The sequence below is a fragment of the Vidua macroura genome, chromosome 6 (genome assembly GCF_024509145.1).
Source record: "Vidua macroura isolate BioBank_ID:100142 chromosome 6, ASM2450914v1, whole genome shotgun sequence".
Classification (NCBI taxonomy): Eukaryota; Metazoa; Chordata; class Aves; order Passeriformes; family Viduidae; genus Vidua; species Vidua macroura.
In genome coordinates, this window is record NC_071576.1 from 3,256,940 (window position 1) to 3,279,600 (window position 22,661).

General features: G+C 44.8%; 1 protein-coding gene across 1 annotated transcript; it reads right to left on the bottom strand.

Moving 5' to 3' along the window:
* Positions 1-9,634: 9,634 nt before the first annotated feature.
* Positions 9,635-22,260, bottom strand: GMFB (glia maturation factor beta). The gene is made up of 7 exons (XM_053979542.1): positions 22,189-22,260; positions 19,579-19,675; positions 19,135-19,184; positions 18,147-18,198; positions 17,039-17,119; positions 15,757-15,830; positions 9,635-13,455 (listed from the first exon to the last, which is right to left on the bottom strand). The coding sequence occupies exons 1-7, from the start codon at positions 22,189-22,191 to the stop codon at positions 13,384-13,386; spliced, it is 429 nt and encodes a 142-aa protein (XP_053835517.1). The 5' UTR covers positions 22,192-22,260; the 3' UTR covers positions 9,635-13,383.
* Positions 22,261-22,661: the final 401 nt, after the last annotated feature.

Here is a 22,661-nt window from a genome sequence, read left to right on the forward strand (position 1 = left end):
GCAGCCGCCATGGCCGCGCCCGCAGCGCCCCCTGCCGGCCCCGCCCGCCGCCGCCATTTCGTGAGGGGGGGTTGTGAGGGGATGGAGCAAGAACCGGGTTTTTCGCCTTAAAGTGTGGGAGGAGGGAGTGCGATCGCGCTTTTGCGGAGCGCTGTGTGAGAGAGGGTTGGCGTAGAATCATGGAATCACAGAATCTAGTTTAGAAAAGAGCTACAAAATCATCGACTCCAATGACTCCTGTGACTGTCAACACACCAGAGCACTGAGTGTCATTTCCAGTCATTCCTTGAACATCTCAAGGGATGGGGACTCCAGACCTCCTTGGGCAGCCTTTTCCCAATGACTGACCACCGTTTCCATGGACAAATTTTCCATAATACTCAATCCAAACCTCCCCTGAGGCATTCTGAGGTCATTTCCCCTTGTCCTGTCCCTGTTCCCTGGAGCAGAGCCTGACCCCCCCGGCTGTCCCCTCCTGTCAGGAGCTGTGCAGAGCCACAAGGTCCCCCCTGAGCCTCCTTTTCTCCAGGCTGAGCCCCTTCCCAGCTCCCTCAGCCATTTCTGGAGCTCCAGACCCTTCCCCAGCTCTGTTCCCTTCTCCAGACACGCTCCAGCCCCTCCATGTCCTTCCTGAACTGAGGAGCCCAGAGCTGGACACAGCACGGGGTGGCCTCACCAGTGCCCAGCACAGGGGGACAGTCACTGCCCTGGTCCTGCTGCCTCACTATTGCTGACACAGGCCAAGGGCCACTGACCTCTTGCCCACCTGGCAAACCTGGGCTCATGTCCAGCCACTGTCAAACAGCACCCCCAGGTCCTTTCCTACTTTGCAGACCCTCTGCCCCAAGGTCTTACTCAACCTTGGACTGTTGGTCTCAGTCCATTGATCCAGCCTGTCCTGGTCCTTCTCCAAGGCCTTTCTGCCCTCCACCTTGGCATTGTCTGCAAATTTGCTAATGGTAGATTCAACCCCCTCAGCAAGATCATCAGTAAAGACATTAAACACGACTGGGCCCTACACTGATCCCTGGGGGCACCACTAGTGTGCAGCATCATTCCCTACTACTGTTTGGGCCCAGCCAGTTCTTAACCCAGCCTAGGGTAAACCTGTCCAAGCCATGGACTGACAGCTTTTCCAGGAGTTTGTGTTGAAAGGGAACTTAAAAACCATCAATTTTCAACCCAGTGCCATGGGCAGGTACACCTTCCACTAGACCAGTCCAACCTTGAACACTTCCAGGGATGGGGCCGCTCATGCCAGGGTCTCACCACCCTCAAAGGGAAGAATTTCTTCCTCATAGCTCATCTAAATCTTCCTTCTTGTAGTTTACATCCATTCCCCCGTGTCCTACCCCTACTCGATCAGGTAAAATTCCCTGCTCAGCACAAGCTACATCTAGAGAAACAGGAGATGGCAAATTTAGGAAGAAATGCTGGAGAAGGCTGTGCTGTGTGAGCCCTGGGGAAGGGAGGGCTGGTCATACAATCCCAAATCAATACAAATTAGAGCCTGCCCAAAGGAAAGAGCAAGATGAGAAAACAGTTTGAGGAGATCACCCCACTCTCCTTTCAAAAGGTCATGTAAAAGTTGTTTCAGTTTAAGCAGTGACACCTTGCAGTAAAGGCAAGCTGGGGTGACATTGCTGCAATCATTTCCTCTGGAGCAGAGTGAGGGATGATTTCCATAAAACCAACAGCTGCCAAATGAAATAATATTTTCCGGTGTTATCTGCTGGAAAGCTTTATACACAATTAATGGAGCGTCACAATGAGAGATGAGCAGAAACTTTATTTCCTTCATCAAAACACAGGAAAAACTGTAGCAAATGAGCTGTCTTTAGGAAATCAGCTGTTGCAAAGATAAAGCTGATGTTGCAGTATAAAATCACTCATCTTATCCACAAATTACTCCCAATAAAAGTGCTGTGGTGTCATTATGACCCATGAAACTTTGATGTGAAACCCAGAAAACAGATTTTAAAAATAAATTTTAGTGAAGATGAGTCCTGAAAAACCTGTTGTAGTGGAAGGTGTCCTTGCCCGTGGCAGTGGGTTGGAATGAGATGGGGTTTGAGGACTCTTCCAACCCAAACCAGTCCGTGATTCTGTGACTCAGAGATTAATAAGAAGGCCAGGAGAGTGGGGTGGGTACTACAGCCCAGGCAGCAGCTCTGAGCCATTCCCAACTCTGTCCCAGGAGCCTTCCCATCACCTTGCAAGAAGGATAGACAAGAAGACCATCAGGCAGCGAGAACATCAGGAAGGGCTGAGCCTGTTGTGGTTTCCTTCCAGCTCAGGGTGACAGGATGGGTTAGGAAGAGAGGCCCTGGCTGTGCATCACAGCCACCTTCCAACCATTCCTCATCCCTCGCTCTTGAGGAGCCAGAAACAACAGTTTCTGCAATCTCTTTGCAAAAACAGCTTTCTTCATATCACTTGATGCTTCTTTAGCCTTATTTATTTGCAAATTGTTTACTTCTTATTTGGAGTACACTTGAGGCACACTTATTCCCACAGACATTGGACTGGGCTGTGCTGGAAAACTCCCTGGTGCAGGCTTTTCCAAAGCCATCCAAAGCCAGTTTGCCTCACAAGAGCTGTGGGAGGTAGAAAAACAGGATGTGTGCAGAGATCCTGTTATACCTTGGGGCTGGGGAATGCAGGTTTTCCATTGCAGTTTGATCCATTCAAGGTAGATACTTCTGTATTTGATGATTTTTTGTACATGAAAATGTTGTGCAACAGGGATGTAAAGTCTCAGAAGTAAAAAGGTGTGTCAGCTACATACTTGCATTTGCAATTAATCCTTGTTCTGCCTCAAGGAATGCAGAGTTTTATTCCCTCGGGTGCTGGCATACCATTCAACTGCAATTATCATGTCAGGAAAAGCGGAAGGCAGCTGTAATCTTGCACAACAAAGATTTTTGCACTGAAGGATTTCTTGTATCATAGATTTTTATTTTTTTTTAAAAGATAACACAAAAGGAAATGAAAAGTAAATTCTGTAGAAAAGGGTCTAATCAATTCCCATTTCACATCCATTTGGTATCTCAAATCAAACAATGAGTGAGTATCTTCTCTGATTAAACTCTGAAAACAATGCCAGGAAGCCACAGAGGAGCTCTGGAGATGGCCCACAGCTCTTAATGCACTTTCCCGTTAGTCTGGACACACTGAGTTTAATCCTGATTGGAATCCCCAGGGGAAATGTCAGTGTCTGTTCACTTCATCTTAAATCCCTCTCAAGTACTTGTCCTTATTGGAAAACAGCCGTATAATCAGTCATAATTCAATGTGTTACAGGCTGTTCATGAGGAAGATTTTGGCAGAGAACTGCGAGGAAAGATTATGGAGCAATTTCTCTGAATTATGCACAGGTTAACCACATCCTTCAACAGTAAAAATTGTCATTTCAGTTATAGATATCAAGGAGAAATCGAATACTATTGAACTTGGTAATAAAAATCCCACTGAGTTTAATAGACTTGACTTACTGGGTTTTCAGGAGAGGAAAAACTGAGTATATATCTACAATTTAAGGGGCTCAAAAAAGGAGGGGGAGGGACTTTTTATTCAGGCATGGAGTGACAGGACAAGGAGGAACGGCTTCAAATTGATAGAGGGCAGGGTTAGATGGGATATTGGTAAGAAATTCTTCCCTATGAGGGTGGTGAGGCTCTGGCACAGAGGAGATGTGGCTGCCCCTGGATCCTTGGAAGTGTTCCAGGCCAGGCTGGACAGGGCTTGGAGCAGCCTGGGACAGTGGAAGGTGCCCCTGCCATGGAATGAGGTGAGCTTTAAGGTCCCTCCCAACACAAAGCATCCTGTGATTCTGTGAGTTTAGCAGAGACTCTCTGAGTATCTCTAACAGAGTCCAGCCTAGGTCACCTTCCTGCACACCTGCAAATACACATCAGGAGCAGCCAGAGCACAGAACTCCTCACCCACTTACCCCCTTTATCCACTAACAGACATTGGTTCAGTCTTTGATCAGCAGGATAAACAGATCTTGCCAGTGCCCCAACTCCCCTTCCACACTGGCAAATACCCTTTCCTATTGCACTAATTAACTCACCTCCAGAATCCTGCTTAGGCTCTTCCATTTAGTAGTGATCACATAAACAAATTAACATTATAAATTTCATTGCACATGAAAGCCAGTCTCAAGAGAAACAATCTCATTTAAAACCCAATTTCAGAACACGGGTGCTGCCAGGCATCTCACCAGGACTCATTACAGAATCCACCCGTGGCCTCAATCCCTCCAACATTCATGGTCAGATGTCAACAGTTTTCATTTAATAGGCTAAATACTGAATACTCAACCTGTCCTCATAATAACAGGGTTTGTTTTTCTCAAGCTGGGTAGAGCTCCTGTTAATGGATTTCCACATAATTCTGAGCATGATAACAGCATGTGGACAGGAAAAGGGACCAAGAGTTGTATTTTGAAAAAAAAAATTATAATGCATTTCAGGATTTGGCTGCTCATCAACAACGGAGGGGATTTTCCAAAACATTCCGCATTAGCCTAGCTGTAGCAGTGGTGGCTCCAAAATGTCACCTTTAGTCCTTAGCTCTTACAATCCTAGAATGGCTTGGGTTAGAAGGAACCTTGAAACTGTCCATAGGCAGGGACACCCTCCAGTAGACCAGGTTGCTCCAAGTCCCATCCAGCCTGGCCTGGAACACTTCCAGGGATTAACATCCTTATTGTTTCTGCCCAAAAGGAGGCAAGATACACACAACTTCAGCTTTGTATCAGAAAAAAAATAAGCTGTGGAGGGCTCTGACTTTGGTCTTCCTGTTCTCCCACAGATATCCCTTGTGGCCCTGGGTATGGCACCTTCAGGCCCAATGTGTATTTACACACTTAAATCACACTAAATAGGATTTCAAAAGCCTCCATCCACATCTAAATTCCTTCACAAATCTTGCTTTTGATCTCTCCAGCTACATCCGTATTATCAAATCAGCTCAAAGCTGTACCAGTGCTAGAAATCCACCCCACTGGTTGTTCTTGATATTTAAAGTCCAGCTCCGCTCTGGCTGCGGCTCCCACCAGTAACCTCAGGCACGGGGAGCTGGGTGGAGTGGCTGACTCACACTCCACATCCACAGCCCATGTGCATCAGGGCACAGAGCCAGTACCTCCAAGGTTTTAGGACTAAACCACAGGAATGAGGCAGAAGCAGTGAATATGCAGAACTTCTCTGTAGATGAGAACAGCTTTGTTCACCTCCCAGACAGGGAACTGGCTTGTATTAAACTGTACTTACATACCTTGGAATGGGGCCATCCAAGGAAAGAAGGGCTCTTGAGTGGATGCTTCTATTTTTCTATTCTCACAGTAATACAGCTAGACAATTTGTTTTGTACTCCTGAACCAAACAATTGCACATTCACAGTTGGAGGTAGGGTACAAATATTGTCTCTGGCTGATCCCTTGATCCTGTCGTCCTTGCTGAATTAATCACACTCGCAGATCAATCCAGGATTTATTGCTGGCAGAGCAGATGGCCAGGCAGACTGCAGTTGTGAGCAAGGCAGGCACGTTCTCCTTCCAATTATCCAGCAGCATTTTCCAACAGTGGATATTTAAAATTAGACATTATTTTAAAGAAATGTTAGCTCTCTCTTCTTCCTTCTTCAGCTCTACAGGGACAATGACCCCTGATTTTTGCTCTGCTTCCATCCTCTAAGGCTCAGTGAAAGTATAGGATGGCTGGTGCCCCTTTCCCTTTCAACTGAATGTTTTTTGCCCCATTTTCTTCTGCCGTCTTCCCTTTTTCCACAGAAATGAGGTGACAACACCAGCTGCTGTTTGGCAGAGGGATTTCAAGGGTGCATTATATTAATTGCTGAGCCAAGGGCTCCAGGAGAGGGAAGAGAAGCTGCATTCATGGGTCTCATGGCATGGAGCAGCAGGAATGGGGGTGACAGTGTGTCCCTTTCAAACAGCCTGGACAGGACTTCCCTGTCACAGGAGTAAATTTGCCGTGAAAGACAGACGTGCTGTTCTCCCAGTGTTTACATCTGTTCTGCATTCAGAGTCCCTCTGGATGATAATTGCTCCTGTCTCCCCTCTGTCCCCTGCTGAGGAGCTGTGAGAGCTGTCAGGGGAGTTTCAGCCCGGCTCCATCATGTTCTGTAGGAGACACCTCACTTTGCTCCAGAGGTGAACAGGGTTAACCCAGAGCGAGTTTGGAGTCCCTGAAGGAATGAAACTCGACAGGACAGTCCAGAGGAGACGATCCCCCCATGCTGGGACACAATGGCCATTCTGATTAATCACATCTATGCAAAGGCATCAAAATCATCCCCTTGGCTCCATGGCTAGAGAGAAGACAGGGAGGTTAGGCAGAGCACAGCAAGGCTGCACGGGATGCACACTGCATCAGACAGCCTGTTATCCACACAGGATCACAGCATCTCAACAGCACCCAAAGGAACAGCAGACATGGCAAAAAGCCTACAGGACCTGGGAGGGGAACAGTGCCCAAGTTTGCATTGATGTGAACTTAGAACCATGGAATCCCAGAATGGTTTGGGTTGGAAGGGACCTTAAAGATCACCTGGTTCCAATCCCCCTGCCACAGGCAGGGACACCTTCCACTGTCCCAGGATGCTCCAAGCCCTGTCCAGCCTGGCCTGGAACACTTCCAGGGATCCAGGGCAGCCACAGCTTCTCTGGATAATCTGTGTCAGTGCCTCACCACCCTGACAGTCAAAATCTCTTCCAGTTTGAAGCCATTCCCCCTTGACCTGGTACTCCAGGCTGTTGTAAATATTCTCTATCTTTCTTGTAGGGTCCCTTCAGGTGCTGGAAGCCTTCTCTTCACCAGGCTGAACAATCCCAATTCTCTCAGTCTTTCCTCACAGCAGAGGTGCTCTGTCCCTCTGATCAACTTGGCCTCCTGTGGACTCGCTCCAACAGGTCAAAGACATGCCAGCAGTGCCCTAACCACCACCAGAGAATATTCACTGTTTAGTATTTCACTCTTTGCTGCTTCCCACAAAATGAAAATAGAAAATTTGAGGTGTGCAGTTGCTCAGCCTTATGCTCAACCTTTCAATATAGACACCTGCCAGATACAAATGTGTATTAATTTGAAAAGCTAAAAGCTAAAGACAGGGGTCCTTGCACTTCAGAACTATTTATTAAAACAATGCTAGAATTGACATTTCCAATGCCTTGAACACAGCACAAACCAAGCCAGTGCACTCCCTTACTCTGCAGCCCAGAGAGAGGATGCCAATTCCCCAAGATGTTGGTCCCAGATACATATTTTAAGAACTACAACTCCTTTTCCCTGCTGTACTGTAGGAACTTATATGCCTGCATGTCTGGCAGTTCAAGGCTGCTCTTCAAGAACACCAGGGCTACCTCTCAGATCCCAGAACTCTCTCTTCCCCAGCAGTTATCATTTAAACTCTGTTCCCAGACCAGCCTCAAGGCCAGCTCAGCACACAGGACCAATTCCCTGGGCTCAATTCCCTTCTGGAGGAGGTGGGAAGAAATGACATCTCCACAGCTCTCCCTTTGCTGACAGAGAGAAGCAGTTACCCACCATAAGGGAAGCCCTGCAGAGGATGTAACCAAACTGGAGTTACACATGTAGAAGCCAAATCCAACATCTCCAGCATTTATAAAGCCCTCTGTGGAGGCTTTCCCAGAAGCTGAGCTTAATTTGTTTAGACCTTGTAGTACATCACCAAAGCTGCAGCTGACACAACTGTGCCAACTAACAAGGGCAGGGGATGGACCCACCTGCCACATCTTCAGTTTTGTTCCAAGGGGTGAGGCCCACCTTAAATCCTCACCCCTGCCATACAGGAGTGCGGCTGATCAAATTCCAGCCACTCCTACACCCACAGAGTACCTCATGTCCTTCCCCTCCCTCTCAAGGCTGCTCAATGTCCGTTCTGCCTCTCAATGGCACTGTGTCAGAATCTCACCTGCCTGTGCTTGGCTTCCCACCCTCACCTGCACCTAAGCAGAAAATTGCAAGAACTTCACCTGTGAGGAGCTTGGGAGAGCCAGCTTGTATTCCAGTCAATTCAACAACCCATGGAACAGTAGGCACAGGCATACTCACACACTGTCACACACAGACAGCAACTGCCCCAGCTTCCATCCCTGGAAGTGTCCAAGGCCACGTTGGACACGTCTTGGAGCAGCCTGGGATAGTGGAAGGTGTCCCAGGGGTGGAACTGGGTAGTATTTAAGGTCCCTTCCAACCCAAACCAATCTACCTTCAGCTCCTCAGAACAAACTACATTTCTCCTCTTCTCCATATTATTCCCAGACACCCTGCCAAGCCACAGATCTCCTTAGCAAACTCCCAGCCCTGGGCAAGCTGCCAATACACACCTGGAAGGGAAAGCACCACTGTGAGATGCTCAGGCTGCAGGTACACTGCAGGTTTGTCCTGCTGTGCAGAGGTTCCCCATTTTGATTCCTACTCCCTCTCTGCTTTGACTTTAATCACCACTCAACTGACCTTTTCATCATAACTGTTAGAAGCCAATGACCTTTCCTGAATAGAAGCAGCTGCCCTTCACTTCATATCCCTGATCTCCTGGCAATTCTTTTCATTCTGCTGCTGGTTTTACTGCCTGTGATGTGGCAGTACCAACAAACTACTGCCCATTTCTGAGTGAAGCACACTCAGTGATGAGCAGAGAATGCCACAGGACAGCAGAGGTGATCTTCTCCCATAGGAGAGCTATTTTTTTTTTTTCTCCTTTTCTGGAAAACCATTCATCTCCCGTAGCAGCTTCTTTTTCCCCGAGCTTTTGGCAGTAGATTTTGCCTTTCAGTGACTGAGATGCCATTCAGGAGCCAGATGTGCTGAAGCAGCTGTGTATTTTCTCCTTCATAGAGTTCTCTCACCTGGGAGCAAAGGGGTTTATTTCTGTCATGTCTCATCTGTGGCCTATTAATGCTGTTCTTTGGTGTTCACAGAAACAATCTGTGTCAGGTACTGAAGCTGAATTCCTTGGATTATACTTGGCAGTTTTTTCAACAATAGAGGAATCAAAGTCTCCAAAGATCGTGACAGGATGAAACAGCAAGGGTGCAGAAAAGAAGGTCTTAAATCAAATCAATGCAGTGGTCTCTTGGGCAGGAAAGAGATGAGCCCATGATTGTGGGAAGGTAAAAACCCCCTAAGTTCTCCATCTCCTTCAAGCTTTGGGGTTTCCTTGACACCCACTCTGACACTGTTCAGGGGGCACCTGCACTCTGTATTGTATCCCACAGCTCCAGGCTCTGCCAGGAGCCTGTGGGAGAGGTGCAACAGGGAAGTTTATGTGACATTGCAGGCTAAGCCCCACGCTGCCTCGCACCTCATCTGGAGGCAGTGGGAGGTCTGTGACACAAAGGTGCAAAGCAGCAGAGCACAGCAGTTCCCTGCAGTATTCCAACAGCTCCTCTCCTCCCCATCACAGCAGATGGAAACAGGAATTGTTTTAGGTACAACAGCAAATGAGGGAGCAGTCGAGACTGGACTGTGACAAGTCCAACACAAACTCCAGGAAGCTGAGAAAAGGAGGAAGGTCACACCAAGCATCACCAGACTTTCCCTGTTACACAGGGACCACTTTGCAATTAAAACAGGGCAACACAACCTCTTAATGAAACATTTTATTTAAACCAATACAAGCACCATGCTTAGCAAAAAAAAACATTTGGTTTAAAGTAAACATGCAATGTGAAGTAGCAGAGACTAAACAGCGTATGGAAGTTGTACTGGTTACTGGTATTTTCATGGAACTGCCAAATTCTCAAATCTGGCCATGAACCTCTCACACCTTTTAAGACAAGTCTGGACCACAGAACAAACACGAGTTTCACTGAGCCCCTTCTCGTGTCCCACCACGGCTCCACTTCACAGTCACTACATGTATGTATAAAAAACGTTCATGATGTTTATTTTTGGAATGCACTGAAGTAAGGAGTTGAATTCTCTTGCTTCTGCCTGTTTGAGTCAGACCCCTGTCATCAGTTTAACATCGTTTCTGGACCAGCTATTTTACAGTTAAAGATACAAAAGTGGAATCCTGGTACAAATGCAAAGATGCTCCTTTGGAGAAGTGAAAAAGGTGTCAACACCTGCATTATTGCCTCCTTTAATAGATCAGAACAGTATTCATGATACTAGAAATACACTTAAACCATCAAAAACCAGCATTTACATTTTTTTGTTAAAAATATTCAAAACACTACAAGTCTATTTCATGGGCTGACATGCAAATTCATACTTTAAATCAGCTTACCATCAGTGAATGGGATTACAAGAGCTGTATCCCAGCCATCTAGTCAATATTTAAAACAAACCTGATTAATTGTGGCAGAATTGGAGAGACCTTTAACTCCAGACCAAGGATTTTATGGCCAACTTACTAACTCCTGAAAAACAGGAGCTCCCAATGGAAAATGCTGACTCTCAGACCTTTAGCTACAAAGGCTCCCCTAGGCTAATTTATGTTGTCCTTTAGATGTCTCTTTAGAGGTCTGAAAATTCAAGAGAAATGTGTGATTACAGATGGGCAACTCACCAGCAAAGCCCAGCAGGAACATACTGGCCTGAACATGGACTCATCTGCCTCCCACTGAGCCTAAGGGGGCAGCAGCACAGAACACACAGTTCTACAGATAAGGTGGGGAAAAGATGTTATGAAAACAAGGATTATTTGTGCAGGAAAGACCTGGACATAATGATGTCTTTGTTTAATCAAGTGTTAGCACTACCTGCATCTCAAGAGCCCAGGACAATTAGCAGCAGCCAGTTGTGTCAAAACACTGCATTAAGACCAAAGAGAACACAAACAAGGCTGGAACAGCAAACACCCTCTGCACACTCATTCTCCCAGAACCTGCAGCTGCTTCCACAGCTCAGCCAGGGAGGGAGGAACAGCTGCCAGGCAGGGCTGGCTGAAGAGTAATACTGGTGGGCTGAGCAGCATCAACAGCACCTTTCAGGAGAAACTGGGCTTTAACACTCTCAGGAGGGTCTGTCTGCTCCCTGCAAGGCTGGAGGGGCAGCACCCAAGGCAGAAAGTGCTTAAGTGAGGCACAAGAACATGTGAAGTGGAAGAACTCGGCTGAAGATTCAGCTGTAAGGAGTAATGTTTTCTTGGCAGAAGGGGGAGCAATCCAGAGATGAAAGGTCAAATTTCATCATTTCATGCAGCAGCTCCTCCCTTCCCTCCTGATACAGGCCCCTTGTACAGTTATTTTTTGTGCAGACCTGTGCAGGCAGCAGTTGGCTGCTGGCAGCCCACCAGTGTACAAAGTACAACAGACATGATTAATCCAGTTTTTCCCCACTGCAAATCAAGCTGAACATTCCAAGCAGCAGCTTCCCTCTCGCCCACACTGTACTTTGACACACCTCACCTTTAGTACAATCCCAAAAAAACCTCAAAAGAGATTCTTGCTGTTTCCAGACTGATGCTTGGAATGGCACTATCTTTAAGCCAAAGTCTTATTTATACAATGTTTGTCACAAAAGACATGTTTTTTATTGATCTGCAGTACAGAATGATCAAGCAATAGTTTCATAATCAACATTTTTTCCATCCAGGGAAATGAAATTGTTTTTCCAGTTCAGTACGTTAACACAGAAATTTAATTACAAGCACTTCTTTCCCGCACCAAAAGATCGATTTAATTGGATCATTCCAACACGTATTTGGAAAAGCTCCTCTCAAGTCAGATTTATATATAAATAAATGAGCAATAACATCAAACTAGGAAGAGATTTACCAACACTGAAGACCTTTGCAAATGAATTCCTTGTGATCTTGCAGGAATTAGTGTTTTAACACTAACACAACCTATGTTGACAAACGAAAACTAACCCCACTTTTAGCAAAGGTTTCACAGGATGAAATACTGGCCTCCAAATTTAACACTGCATTCCTTCCCAGCGAGCAGATTGGTTGGGGCAGCTGTATTTTAAGGTATGTTATCAACAGGAAGCTGCTCTTACGCAGACACTTGTTCAGTAGCACAACAAACACTCACAAGCAAGATAGGGAGAGAGTGTCCCATGAGTGCTCCTCCTGCCACAGCACGTGCTGAACCTGTCCCACATCAGACAACTACTCTATTCAATATAAAACAGACCTGTAAAAAGACTGGTCATTTATAAAAGTTAAATACTATTTTCACATTAGATTTGCTGTTTCAAAGAGATGAACCGTTAAGTAGATGAAAATCAAATGATCACTTATGCAAAAGCTTCATCTGGAATGTAATTTTGACCAAAAAGCCATTAGAAAGTTAGAGGTTGTAATTAAAGTACTCAAAAGCTACGTGTGGCCAACTTTTATAACAAAAGAGATATAAATCGTTCATTATCATGAAAAGCTTTAACCTCCTGACTCCTACAAATGGAGCAGATGATTGGAATTTCAAAGAAAATGAGGTTGGCTTTTTGTTTTAACAGATGTCAACTGCAGCACGAGGCACTAGGAGCAAATATTACTTGGATTCTTTAACAAAGTTTTTACCAAATTTTTAAGAAGTGGCAGTGTAAAATTCTCAAGTCCTTTTAAAGCTAACAAATGAAAGGCACACAGTATCACCAGGTGTTCAGATAACAGGAAATGAGCAGAGGTAAACTTCTCAACAGTGTCAGAACAGAGATGCAAGAAGAAATCTGGTACAAGAGGAACCAGAGTTGTAGTTCAGCCCTTAGTTATCAGCTAGTTCCTGTGAGACTGTATCAGCATGAGAACTGACTGGACAGTCCAAGCTTTGCCCTGAAATTTAGAGATTGACTCAGGCAACTGAGGAATTACTGGAATGACAAAAATTAGTTCCAAGAATTTGAGACAGTTCACATGGACTCGATGTAAAGATAAATGGATGGATTTGCAGTACAAGGATTTTGACTTTTTAATACCAAACAAATGCTTCCAGGGAGCTTCCAACAAATGCTTCAAAACTGAGAAGACATTAAGTCAAAAAATCTGGTAACTGACAGTACATAAATTCTGCACATAAATGGCTAATGTGTGTCATAAGGATGCATTTGTAGCTCAGAAAAAGTTAGTGTCAGCTTCCAAATGTTGTTTGTACACGGTTATAAATCCAGAACTGAACTATTTTAGTTACAGAAATATTAGTCACAGGAGTGCAAAAGGAGTCCCTGCAGAGGAGTATTCCCTTTTAGCAGGTACCAATAAGGAAACACCTGCAAAGATTTGTTACTTCAAGGAGACAGACCTGCTATTCTTTGCACAAACTCTGCACAGGAGAGATACTGCAGGAGACAGCTGTGAATACAGTGCATTGCTTGGATGTAAGTATTCATGTCTGGTTCCAGTATCACCAGGATGGTACATAAATACTTAGAACAGAGGTTTTCCTTAGTGGAAAAAGCCCAGCTTCTCACGCAGCCATTCTTCAGTTAGGTCTTCTGTATTTCTGATTTCGAATACCTAAACAAAATGGCATTGCATCAATTCCTGAGGGATGGGACTGGAACGGGACAAGCACAAAATGCAAGCAGCGCCTTTCCACAGACATTGTCTGAGCTGCAATAAACCACTCACCAACCTACAATTTTCAGGTGCTTTCTTTTCCTCTGAAAGATCAGAGGAAAATACACAAGACTAAGTGGCAAAAAACATCACTAACATGAACAAGAATCTTGTAATTGCTATTTCTAGGCTTTACTCTTATCCCTTAAGAATATGAGAAAAGCACATGTACTACATTTTAAAATAACCCTGAAGTGGCCCCATCTCACATGCATTATCTCAGCAAGATGGTATTTTGAAGAATACAAATAATTTAGTATCTGGGTTGATTTAAGCCCGAAGTTCAGCAATTTTACTCAGTCCAACACACAGTTATTTTTTCTTTAAACTGAAATACATTCATAGTAGCCAGTAGCATATTGTTTTACCTGTAAAATATCTCACAATAGAAAACTTGGGAAAAAACCCCAACAAAATCCTAAAAGCATAAAATGGTTTGGGTTGCAAGGGACCTTGAAGAACATCCAGTTCCAACCCTGTGCCAAGGGCAGGGGCACCTTCCACTAGCCCAGGCTGCTCCAAGCCCCATCCAGCCTGGCCTGGAACACTTCCAGAGATGGGGCAGCCACAGCGTCTCTGGGCAAAACCCCCAAAACAATCTTAAAATTACTAACCCAAAGCTTTGTGAAGTCTTTAATGAAGCCTTGAAGCAGAAAACAAGGCCCAAAACACCAATATACTATTTACATTCCATGTGGGCAAGAAACTGGTTAGGGTTTGGGTTTTGTTTTTAATAGCATGAAAAGAAACTACATTAATTATGCATTGATTACTGCAGTCCATGAGATGCCCAAAGACAAAAGTCAGGTAATTTTACAAATTCACAAGCCTTCAAAATGGAGAAACCCCGAAAATCAGTGTTACAAGAACAGAACAGCTTAACAAGAGCCAAGCTAATACGCAAGGCACTGGAGACTGACAAGAGAACTCAGCTGAATCATGAGGAAAAAAAATCACACCAGGAGGAAGTCACAGCAGGAGTTAAAATGAAACACAGCTCAGCAAGTGGCAAGAATAAAGTACATTTGAAGAGCAAGCAGGCAATCCCAGCTGGAGACAGCCTGTGTTCTCTGCCTTCAGGAGGAAGATGAATGATCATGAACCTCTATACCCAGTTCTGGACTTGCATTCAAAAGCCATTCAGGCTAAATTTCTCCCATTTCAGAAGTGACAGGAACTCCAAGTGAGCTACCTCCCAGGCTTTCACCTCTTCTCACCAACTCTGTCTTCTTGCTTACTGAAAACTGTCTTTCTCCTTTCTATCACAGTTATCAGGCCTCCAAGATGCAATCTCAACAGAACTAAAAAAAGATTTCTTGGGGCTGTGCTGATTGCTTCCACCATTTTCTGCTGCCTTCCTATTGACTCCTGTCACCCTGAGGTCTAATTTAAATCAGAGGTGTTTTTTCTTACAAGGTACAGCTGGAAGAGGCAGAAGTTGGACAGAGCTTGGAGCAACCTGGTCTAGTGAGAGGTGTTTGAACAAATGAACATTAAGGTCCCTTCCAACTCAAGCCATTCTATGATTCATAGTTATCTTACTGGCCCAACAGACATTTTCACTGGGATGTTAAAGGACTCAGCATGATAAGGAAAACCTAAAGGGAACAGTGATGTGGGAAGAGCTGAAGTCATTTCACATGGTATGAAAAACCTGAAGCAGCTACTGACTCTATTAAGCTTTACTGCTTAAGGCAAAAAGGAGTGTAGGTGCCAATTAGGCAAAGATTTCAAAGATCTCCAAAATGAAAAGCGGGTGACATGTGAATGCAGTGATGTCTTCTGGTGTCAGTACTGGAAGAACCAACACAGGAAGAAATTGTTCATCCCTTGGCACATGTTACTTACTCCGCAGGCTGTTCTGCAAGCATTCAGACCCAGGAACCAGCTAAACTGATCTGTTCCACACCACACTGAAGCTTCAGTCTATTCTTCCCATCAGTAAATTCCTCCCCCACAGCAAAGATGTCCATCCTACTGAGGGATATTTTTGTTTTAGAGAACACTGTTCCTCCTGGTTTTTTAGGGTACAGAAATCTCCACACATACTCCACATACTCCTCCTTCAGTCTTCCTAAACCAGACTCTGTTCACTGTAATCACAGACTCTCACAAAACCCTTCTTGCCATTGGTTCAAGCAAGACAAAACAACAACCTGCAGTGAAGGGGGAGAGAGTTATTTCAAAAGCCAGTTATACCTTAGTGAGTTCAGCTGTCTGTACAAGCTTATTCTTGCTTCCAGCATACATCATCTGCTGCTCAGGCTTACATCCTGAAGTTATGGGGGGAAAAAAGTTTGTTTAGTTACTTTGACTGCAACAATTCAAAAATAAGTTTGGGGTTTTTTTAAGAATTCAAACTGAAAGCTAAAGACATTCACAGGAAGAGTCTCAGGTAACTAAAGAAGAATATGCTCAGTAGTTGCTAAACTCTTTTACATACCTAGTTACTCTAGCTCTGAGAAATAAAGGGTAAAACAATGCAATCAGTTTATCTTCTTCCAGGGGATAACAAGGATAATCCAGTAACACCAGCAAGATACACTACTACAATTCAGAACACAGATGGAAGCCCAGGAGTAATTCAGCTCTGTAAGCCCAATCCAAGACCCAGGTTATTTGGCTTCTATTAAAATGGCACAGTGCCCTGTCCAGGTGAGTTGATGATGACAGTTGCTGTGACACAAGCAGAGGACACTCTATACTGCTCTCTACAAACCTGGGATGATCCAGGATTACAGTCTGTTTCTCCTGGAAGAGCCTGTTCCCCCAGCACTTTCACATGCTCAGATCTGGGTTAGGGAGCCTCTTTTCCTCCTTCTCCTCCACAGCTGTGACAGCCCTTTAGACTGTCCCCTCACAGCATCCTCTACTGCTGCACATTACATCCAGACCCCCTGAAAACTCCTCTCAAATCCCATCCTATCCCTCTTTAAGTCCTGTTCCTTTCATGGGTAGAATGAAAGGAATAGGATTCTAAGATCCTCAGAAAGAAATGGGTTCCCATGTCCTTCTGAGATGAGAGGAATTTCTTCCCTCCCAGTCACTTATGTCTGAATAGTAAGACAGGTGAGCAGAATCACTCAGGAACACAAGTAGTGTCTTCCAGCCCTCTCTCCAATCACTTCCTGAGCCTTACAGGGTCATGTTTTGAGGATTCCCCAAGATCTGAGGAGAAACAGGTTAGATTAGGTTAAACCTCCATGAGTAGATGCAGAGTGCTCCAGGCCCTGCCCTTCAGAGGAGGGTTGCTGAGCACACTGAGAACAGGCAGACACACCTTTTGGCCAGCTAAGCAGGAAACCAACACTCTAGTTCAGCCTTCAGAAGTGGAAAAGAGAGAATCTCTATCATACATCTGAAGTGCCCTAAATGTGAACCCCAAAGGCAGGAAAACCTCCTTGAGAGCACTCAGTTTTATCTTCCCTAGAAGAGAATATTCCCGAATTTACAACACACAGTAGATACAGAGTTCACTCACCAACTGGACTGGAGAAGATAAAGCACAATGGATAGGAAACTCTTCCATCTTCATGCTGGTACTTGTAACTATACACAATAAATGTTTTTTCTGAGGTTAAAGAAACTAAGAAATCAATTATTTTAGTAGCATATAACCCTCAGTTATCAGAGCTTGATGCAGGCAGAAGTCAGTGTTGCATTTTAGATGATGTTTTAATTTGGCAATAATAACCTCACTGGTTTGTTTTCACTTCCACATCTGACTTTCAGAACTGGCCCCACCTCAATGTGAGGGCTGTCTCTGTAGTAATGTTTCACATCTGAGCTAAAAATCACCCTCTCATCACAAATATTCCTCTTCCAACTTTGTAAAAAGACTTCCCACACCCACCGGTGTGGTTTTGGCTTAATGAAAGCCAAATTCTTTCTTTGCTGACCAAGAACTTCGTTGTTTCACGTGTTCTGCTCAATTTGAACTGCAGTTTTAGCCAGGACTTCTGTTTTACAGCCTCCCACTGCACTGTAGGCATGAAAGGCAAGATTCAGAACAGCACAGGGAATGGTGTCAGCCAGCTCTTGAGGCTAATAGGGCAGGTATTTTTTTCACATGTAACTTAAGTACCCCTTTTATTTCACTAGTTAAGAGTAATTTACTTGACCCTCTTTTGTTCCTTTTTTTTTTTTCAAAACAGGGATACCTCCCTGGATCACATGCCCACAGCAATCCCAGAATCAGTAACTGCAGCAAAACAACAACAACCACATCCTGAGAAAGTAACAAAACAGATCCAGAGTTACACAGGCAGATTCCTATATTTAGAAGTAGCCACTGACTGGTACATTTTACTCACTTCTTTACATTACCAGCAGCATGGCTTTGCTTTACTTCCCCAAACATTATATAGTCTAAAAGGAAATAAAATGTCAGGAAAGACTTAAATGAGTCATTGTTTCAGCAAGTGGTACGACAGTTCATTGCAGCCTGAGAACTGATCCCTGGGTTATTTCACAAATAAAGGATCAGCAAGATCACACTACAGCAATCATTGGCCTAAAAAGGTGAAGTCCAACATTTTGAACAGCTTCCAGGAGTGAGTAAGTCCAAATGGCAGCAGCATAGGAAGGATATCGAGGTTGTCTCTCAGGCAGCTCATCCTTTAGCTCATCAGGAGAAATACCCTGGTGACATTAAACACAAGCAGCATTTGAGCAAGTACCTCACACTGGAAGGTTAAGGCAGGGTAATGGACAGTGAAACACCTGTAGGGCAGATGCTGATCTACAGGTGAACTGATAAGGACCTCCCAGATTACTACAGCAGTTTAGGAAGATTTGTGTGCCAACAGACTCCTATGACTAAACACAGAATTAATGTTAGCATGAATAATCATCCCTATTTTAGGCATAATAAGTTGAGCAACCATTTTTGGCTTTAGTTGGCTATGCTGGCAGTTACCATGCTTTGCCAACCCTAGTGCTAAACAGAAATAAGTAACCACACACCATAAAGTAAGTTAAAATCAGCTACATAAATCAAAAGTTTGAAAAATTCAGACGTTTCTTGTTCAGCCAACAAAAAAGATTCCCCATAACATTTGAGTGTTACATTAACATCTACATTCTAGGGAACAAGAGCTATGGTTAATGCTCAAATCCCTGGGAAGGATTTAATTTTGCCCTATGGACCGTTAAGAAACACCACACACTGGGCTGACCTTATTATGCCACCCATCAAATTTAGAGTCTGCAGGGGATTAGCAATCCTGCTTCTAATTGGTGGCAGACCAGTTCAGAGACAAATGTGCAGATCTACGTGGAAACACAGCAGAAATCTCTTCAAAAAGCCAGCAGGTGCCAAAGATGCTTTTTACATCATTAAAACAGCTTTAAAATAACTTTTTTTTGGGTGCAATTTATTAGTCAACTCAATTTCTTCTGCACAGTTTCACTATTAATAGTGCTGTGCTTTACATGCAGAGTGACCATGCATTTAAATAAGCTCATGACCCAAATTAGATTAAGAGTTTGATAACAATTTGAAACTAAGGCAGTACCTTAGAGACAACAATACATTGCAGGCTGAAGATATTCTTATTTACAATTCATTTAACAAACCTCATGCTCCTCATCCAGCACCACCAACTGCTTATCCTTGTCGATTTTCACTATAAATCAAAATAAAACACAGATCAATGGTTTTTTTCAATCGATTTATACAATGGATGCATGAAGCTTTTTAGCACTCAACAATTATAGTCCTCGTGATTCTGTTTTTCTTCTTCAGTGTATCCCATGATTTCCCAAAATCATTTTACAAACAGTGGTAGACTCTGAGCCATAATTAAATATAAATATTCTGCTAAGAGCAGATGGAGACTTGAATCCTAAGAACAGCACTGTTTTATTGTTAAAATTACAGGCAGAATTGAAAGTGCTGCAGCTCAGAGAACAAACACCCCCCTGGCTCATGTTTACCTGATATAGCAGCAATCTTAGACAGGGAAGAAAAGAGGAGAGAGGATTTTCTGACAATTTTTGTCAGGCACATTTGGAACTTACTTATAATGGCAGCATTGTTGGTCTCTTTGCGAAATCGGAATTTTCTCAGTTTCTCCACCAGGTCTTCGGCAACATCGCAAACCACCAGAGATTCACTCTGCAAAAAGGAAACGGCAGAGGGGAGGGAGAGATAAATCATCCACAAAGTGAAACAAACAAAAAAATCCCTGTATCACCCACATCTGTGCATAAATACTGAAGAGGGGCTGCATGCAGCTTGTCCAAAGCTTCAGAGCATCACATAAACCAGAAAAAAAATGTAGGTGAAAGCAAATTGTTTTTTTTTAAAAAAGCCACATGAACGGAACATTTATCCATTTTAATTTCCCTCTTCAAAGTCACACAGTTAACTGGGAGTATTTATTAACTACTCCTGAAGTGGGATTATTCTCAGAGCTCTTAGAAGTAAACTTTACACTTCAGCAGTAGATTTTACTCTTTTACACCTAAAAAGTAAATTTTACACTTCTTTTTCCAAGCCCTGAAATAAGGGAGTGCCTTCAAGCAACAGCAAATGGGATCAAGTAATTTAAGCATTTAACATAGTTAAGAGCTACTATTAGTATTTAAGAACATTGTCCTTGTTTATTTTTACCCACAAAAATATTGAGATTCACACACACACAGAAAGAGTTTCAGACATTTTAACCCAAAAACATGCAGCCATTTCCCCCTGTGCACACCAAGCTCTCAGAGATGCTCAAGTACCATATTAGTCACCACACTGAAGATGAGGAAGGAAATTATTGTTTCACAAGCAGCCATGCAGGTTATCTTCCCTTACACAAGCAATTTCTGAACTGCACCAAGCCAACCACTGCCATTTCCTGAGCAACATTTTATACACACAACCTCCATCACCAAGGGGTTCATGCCAGCTTGATAAAGAAGTTACTTAAAATCTGCAGCTTAAAATGTATTTGTCAACTCCCAAGGCATCAAGAACTTTGTACCAAAGTAACAGTCTTTCAAGGTTTCCTTAAAAAAATTCCTCAGATTAAAAAAAAAAAAAAAAGTGCAAGATTACCAATCAAAAGTTCTCATAAAGAGCTCTTGCATTGAGACAAATCACTGCTTTTAAACCAGAATGTCACTATTTAAGCTCCCAGTTCTGTCTCCTCATGTCCAACATCGTGAGATTCCCCCAGAAAGCAGACGGGTGGCTCTGCTTCCCTACTTCCAATACCCCACGTTTCTTGTTGCTCCTAAAAAGATTTCCACCTTGATCAAATTCTGGCACAAAGTTTCATCCCTGTGCTTCGTCTGGATAGCTGGAGAGGAAATCAGGCTCTGCTGTGACAGCACAGCTCAGGCACTGCCTGTACAGTGTCCCCGATTTTGCTCGTTTCCCCTAAATCTTGGCTCCCTCTGATCAGCGGGTGGGTCCCTCTGACCCAAACAGGTTGAACTCGATGATCTCAGAGGTCTTTTCCAACCTAACTCATTCTGGATTCTGTGAAATATCCATAGTATCCACTCTCACTCACTGAGGGGAAAAAAAAACCCTAAAAAATACTTTAAAACACAACAGAATTCAGGGCTGCATTTCATAGTTGAAGTCGTATTTCATATAAAATGTCACTTGTACCCACTCTCACTAACCCAGGAGGTCTCGATTAAAAAACCCAACAGGACTCAGGGCTGCATTTCAAAACTGAGGTTATATTTTATATAAAATGCTCTTTTGTGAAGGAAGCTTTTCTCCCAATCCTCTGGGCTCTCCAGCTTCTCCCAGCAGACAAGCCATGCTCCTGCTCACACCTGTGCAGCCACACAAACACAAATCCCCGAGGGGATCTGAAGGAAAACACTTGGTAACATCAGATCCAGGCTGTTTATCGGGGCTAAGCCGGCTCACCAACGCTTGGCTTAACAAAAACTGAAGAAAGCCAAGGCAGGATTGCTGCACAGACAGGGGCACACCTGCCAGCACCACCGAGGGGTGCTGCTGCTCCCTGGACCCTCCTGTGCACATCCCCCCCGGGACACCCACTCCCCTCACCCTCAGACTGGCAAGTAAACATGAATTTCCCAAAGTGCCTCAAGCACGACTCTCTCCAGAGAGACACACAGCAAAACAGCCCAAGATTTGATCAAATTTGCTTTGCAACTGCTCCTTCCAGAGGAGATTCACCTTTCCAAACCTTTACTAAAAGCAGCATGCATGACTCTTCCTTTTTCCACGACCATTACTTTACCCATTAACCAATATTAATGCAAAGTTCCCCACAGCATTCATCCACCACTCCTTGTTTCTCTTGGTCTGTTCCAACCAGCAATCACAGCTCAAGTTCAAATTCACCACTCGGGTGAATGAGTTCAATGAGCAGCAATCAGACGTTCTTCAGCGAATTAGCTCGAAGCATTACAAGACAACCAACAACCAGGTGCGACCAAGCCACCAGCCGTTTCACAGACACATAATCAGCTCCTCAGAGGTCAGAGCACGCGTTTTCCTGTTGGTTATTCTATCATTTCCCTATCGAATCTTTCTGAATCAGCTAACTATGCATCATCTCAGCGGGGTCAGCCCCTCTCCCGGCCGGACCCCCCGCCCTCACGATCCCCCCGGGTGTCCCCTGAGGGAGCGGCGCGCGCTCCCCCCCTCACCATCTTGGCGCGCGCACCAACCGCCGCCGCTCGCGCGCCGCCGCCGCCTCCTCCTCACCGGGTTGAGCCCCTCCCTCACCGCGCCTGCGTGGCGCAAGCCCCGCCCCCCTCCCTCGCCCGCCGACCAACCAACAGCGCTCCCCCGGGGCGGGCGGGGCGGCGTCACGCGCCTACGGGCAGCGGGGAGGTTCAAGGCCGCCGAGGGCGGGAAAAGGCGGTTTCACGTGATGCCGCAGCACCACGCCCCTCCCCGTTGCCGTGCAGCCCAGGCCCCGCCCCTCCCCGTTGCCATGGCAACTCGCGGGCTCGCTCTCAGGCGCCATTTCGCTCTGAGGGGATCTGGGGGAAGCGGCACGGGACGGGGTGGGTTCGGCTTCACAGCTCTTAATGTGCTTTAAAAAGGGCAAGGACTGAAGGTTTAAACCCTGGAACTGAAGCATGAGATGAATCAGAAGTCGTTGTGCTCGCTGTGG